Raw genomic sequence first — 5,188 nt, 5'->3', positions numbered from 1 at the left:
TGTCTGAGTGGGGTATTCATGTTAAACTGCGGCCTGGTATCTCAGTGAGCTAGCACTATAAATCGACATCAGTCCGGACTAGTAAAAGCAGCCACACAAACACACACACGTACATGCACGTCGCTATATAAGTGCAATAATCTTGGACGCGACGTTAAACCCCATTTCACCTCACCTCACCTCACCTGACATAACATTCAACTGAAATATTGTTCAAAGCACCGTAAACCATTCACATATAGACGAACATTACCCCAAGGGACAATGTTTTAAAACTATATCAAGAAAAAATCTGTTTAAAACATTTTTGACCAAAATTGCTTAAAGCGCATGAATTTGAATCCGGTGGCCAAAATGAATGACACCTGACTTTAGTTTTAAACGATCAGTCACTGTTTATTCAACTCTTGCCGTCATGATATAATGGAGAAATATGACCCTAACAAACTCAATCTATTATTTTGAACACGATTAATATTAATCAAAACGTTATCATTAGACGCGTGTATATACCACGGACATAATTCTTGAATATGTTTGCGTGTGAAACGACAACAGTTAGATCCTTAAATGAATGTAATTTGCAAAAGCTGAATTGTTATAAAATGATTATTGGGGGTTTCAGGAGTGTGAAACAATATCTTATGACACGACACACGGGGCTAGAGCAAACGTTACTTCTTAAACAGATGCTGCACATTGTTGCGTAAACCACCCCACTCGGTAAGAGCCCGCTCAGCGCTACAGTTATCTCAAAGGTACGTACGTCAGTATGTCCGGTCTGCCCCAGGATCACTGGCCACATAAATGATCAAAGTCTGGTCTACAAGACCAGTGCCGTGAAGACAACGCTTGTGAGTGAGTGAGTGAGTGAGTTGTGTTTAACGCCGCTTTCAACAGTATTCCAGTTATATCGCGGCGTGTCAGCTTATTGTGGGAGGAAAGCCCGAAGTGATGCAGGTCTCAGACGTTTACCACTTGGGTGAAACCCACGAGCACGGGTATGGTGCTGACAAACCTGGAAACATAATCGGGGCGAACCGGGATTCGAACCCACAATCATAGGTTTCTGGCGTGCCCAAGGAACGCAACACTGCACAGCGAATCGCAGCGCCTTAGACGACTGGGCCACCGTGCCCTCATTATGTTACTATTTTTGAAGTGAACTTAGAATAACAATTAGATCCTTAGGTGAATCTACTTTGCAACAGCTGAATTGTTATAAAATGGTTATTGAAGGCTCGCGCAACAGGGATTTAGGGAAGTGAAACCACTCGACAAGTGTTCCACATTTATATTTATCCTATACAATTGGAAGTATTGATGAATTATATTACGGGCAAAGAGAATGTATCGCCTCTAGATGGAGAGAATTTCTTTCCTCTTGAAATACAATGTTAGGTGTGTCATACACCATCTTGAGAACACGTCAAGTAGATTTTGAGATGTGCGACACGTCATCGTCAGAACATTTCAGTCCACTTTAAGTAAAATGAGAAATTGTGATACGCCATCATCAAAACATTTAAGGCTACTCATGCCTTTTAAGCAAAACAGTACAAGCAGAACAGAAGCAGATTTTGTACAACTATGACAAGTAATAAAATGTGTAAAACAAATATAAGTCATCTATCAAAGCATCACTGCCATAAAAGTATATTCAGTAATTGGAAGGAATATAGGAAGGGGTATTTTTTGGCTAATCCGGCATAATTTAGTCCCGTTAGAATGTTGTCATAGGCGGCACCCCACCCCACCCCACACACACTCATTTAATTGGATAACAATATTTCAAATAGTTAAGTCAAACAGAAACTTTGGCGTCCGTGCATGTGAAGATATGTTTGATTGACAGAAACCAATTCAATAAATTTAAATAAACTTTATTGATAGCAAATATGTATGTACAATATAATCCACAGAATTGGCAGCATTGACATATCAACGCCCAGTATTCGGTTAATTCTAGGTATTAAACATTTCGCATTTCCTTCAGGATGCAAATGTACTTCTTACACTTTACACATCAGCACTCTTGTATACTAAGCATTGTCCTAATTTCTTCAAGTCTCTTTTTCCTGTGATAGGTCCGACAGAGGATGTAGGTGAGCGCCTCTCTGAATGGCCGGTAGGTTGCCGTGTAGATTAACACATTCCACAAACTATTAGACAACACTCCGAACATGATGACGTTTTGAAATCTTTCTGGTACATTTTCCTTCCCTTTCAGAAAAGACAGTATAATACCCAGCACAAAGGGAATGTACGAAACACAGAAGAGTCCTGCTGAGAAGAGGACCATTATCGGACACTTCATGAAGCCTTCGGGTCGTAGAAGACGGCCGGTTGGAGTGACGTCTTTACGACGTTGTTGAACGTGAAGTAATATCCTAGTAAAGCAGAACAGAATCACAACTAATGTCAGCAGGGGGATTCCAACTGAGGCAGCGACTGCTTCGACAGAATCAAAATCTGCTATGCAAACAGCAATGTTTATATTATAATAGAAATCGTTGTCGAGAAGGGCACTGAGAATCATTCGGGTTACACTCAGAACGAGGGTGATCGCTATGGCCATCATTAACCTTTTCATTGTGACAATGTGTATGTATCGTAGCGGCCAAAATACTGCAATGTAACGGTCGACGACGACCATCGCCACATTGAGGACACTCTGTCCGACAAGAAACGTCAAACAGCAGGAGGAAAATCCAATCAAGGCTTGCTGGTATGCGAATCGGCCGAGGAAGGCAGATGGGACTGAGAAGATAAAAATGTGGGCACCCATACAGAAGTCACATGCTGCCATCCAAGTAATCATCCACAACGTCGGCAGGTGTAAGTGACGTGTTTTAACGACGACGGCAACGACGATGCCGTTGGCGGACATGACCAACAATGAAAGCACCAGATAGAAGGCAGGAACTGTAGCATTGTAAGTGGCATCAATTGTCAGATTCATGACGACTGCTTGGGAATGTGTCCTGCGTTACTGTTACGAGGAATCAACGATCATTCTGTTGAACCGTTAGTCAAAGTTTCCAAGTACACTGTGTGGGTGATTTAACTGTAACTGTTTTAAATACAAGAGACAGATTACCGGCGCCTTTGATATTATAACTATGATTTCATTCATTGCTGTTTTTTGTTTAGCAATCAGCCCAATTTCTATTGACATCTGGTAAGTCTATGGGAGTTAGTTTTTCACACTCCTGAATCACTGTTGCGTGAGCCTTCAATAACCATTTTGTAACAATCCAGCTGTTGTAAATTACATTCATGTTAAGATCTAATTGTTCTCGTTTCACACGTGAACATATTTAAGCAATATGCCCATGATTGAGGCTATCTAATGATTACGAATTGATCAAAATTGATCATGTTCCAATTAATACATTGGGTTGGTTAGGGTAATATTTCTGAATTATATCGTGACAGCACGGGTTGAATACACCGTGGCTGGTCGTTTAAAATTAAAGTCAGATGTCAATTATCCTGTTTTTATTCATATTGGCCACAGGATTCAAAATTCATTCGCGTTTGGCTTTTAAACAGACCCTATATACGTCTTCGCCTTGATTAGCTCAGTCTCTGTCCTTGGATAAACGGCGGAAGGAATAACCCTGCAGCACTGACCACTGATTGATTTATACGTTGACCGTGTCTTGAGCCGTCTACCCACACTGAAACTGCAGTGCCCAGCGCGTCGTCAGCAAAGTAACATTGCGTCAGTGTTATTTTAACCAATGCACCGTGTGGACATAAAAAAGTGAACTTGATTGCTTGTGACCCTGTCACGCTGGGGACACTATCATTGACCCAGTGTATTCTTTTTACATATATGCATTATTTGTCTCCTCCGATAGAGATAAATCATTATTAATGCATCCTTCTCATGCATTACCCTATCAATCATGTGTGCAAGGTTTTCAGAGGTTTTACTGAAATATACACCCAGCATTTAAACATACAATATATATGCCAAATAAAATTGTTATAATTATTTTTAAGTATGTTGCAGAGCTGCATCTGCATGGACAGATTTGAAAGAAACCCAACTCTTGTGGCATTTTGTCCAGAGTCCATTAGCTTTGTGCGCAGATGTTTGTATGGAGAAATATGTGTCAAAAACAATTGTCCATCTGCCACTAACGGGACTGTTTGGGTGCACTAGGGTTAATTACGGTGACCTTTTGCTGTATGGTCATGGCAATGGTTTTCCTGACTGCAGACTACTCATACACCTCCCAATATGTCATCCAAACAGTATTTCATCACGATTCACGCCGACTGTGATGTTTGAGTGAGTGGATGAGTACGGTTTTACGCCGCTTTTAGCAATATTCCAGCAATATCACGACGGGGGACACCAGAAATGGGCTTCACACACTGTACCCATATAGGGAATCGAACCCGGATCTATGGCGTGACGAGCGAACGCTTTAACTACTATGAAATATAACAATATTCTTAGATTTATTCGCACTCACTCACTCACCTTTATAAATAATTTATAATATAGGTAATTAAATGTATTTCAAAATTCCGATTATTAAAATACCTCGTACTATAAAACAAGTGGATGTGAAATAGTGCTTGCACGTCCATCATAACTGTTTATTTGGTTCTATTCTTGATGCCGATATTGATATCTTTTATCCTAATGTTAACGAAGCCTCATATTGAAACTGATATTTCAGAAATTACATCACAAAGTAATATTCAAATGTTGATTCTGCTTTGATGCATACAGTGTATTCGATTGGTAGAATATTGTAATTCATTTACCTATTTATTTGCATCCTGGTATCTCAATGCAATTTGTTTAATTTATTATTGGCAAACTGCAAAATGACTCCGTCTATGTCCTAAATTTCTCTTCGATTTTCAATTCGGATTTTCGTTAGAGTCAAGATCTTGTTTCCGTCACTGCTTCAAAAAACATTGTATTTCTCTGAAAGGGAGAGTCGAACCATTTCCCCTTTTTAATAAACATTTTTCGGGGCATCCAGCATGAATATCCATCAAAACTTTACCTTTCATAATTAATTGTTATTGAGTTATTTGAACAACGCAAAAACAACATTACTCATATGTTTTAACATTATAAGATGTTTATTAGAATACAAAGATAATATGAAATATCAAAGAAACAAAACGTTTTTCAGTTAGCTCAACCTTGTGTACT

General features: G+C 39.5%; 1 protein-coding gene across 1 annotated transcript; it reads right to left on the bottom strand.

Moving 5' to 3' along the window:
- Positions 1-2,026: 2,026 nt before the first annotated feature.
- LOC139479330 (histamine H2 receptor-like) lies at positions 2,027-2,962 on the bottom strand. The gene has a single exon (XM_071262189.1). The coding sequence runs from the start codon at positions 2,960-2,962 to the stop codon at positions 2,027-2,029; it is 936 nt and encodes a 311-aa protein (XP_071118290.1).
- Between the last annotated feature and the right edge of the window lie 2,226 nt (positions 2,963-5,188).

The sequence above is a fragment of the Haliotis cracherodii genome, unplaced genomic scaffold (assembly GCF_022045235.1).
Source record: "Haliotis cracherodii isolate W230 unplaced genomic scaffold, xgHalCrac1.p SCAF_4, whole genome shotgun sequence".
Lineage (NCBI taxonomy): Eukaryota > Metazoa > Mollusca > Gastropoda > Lepetellida > Haliotidae > Haliotis > Haliotis cracherodii.
Note: the sequence above shows the minus strand (reverse complement) of the source record. Positions and strands in the feature narration are given on the sequence as shown.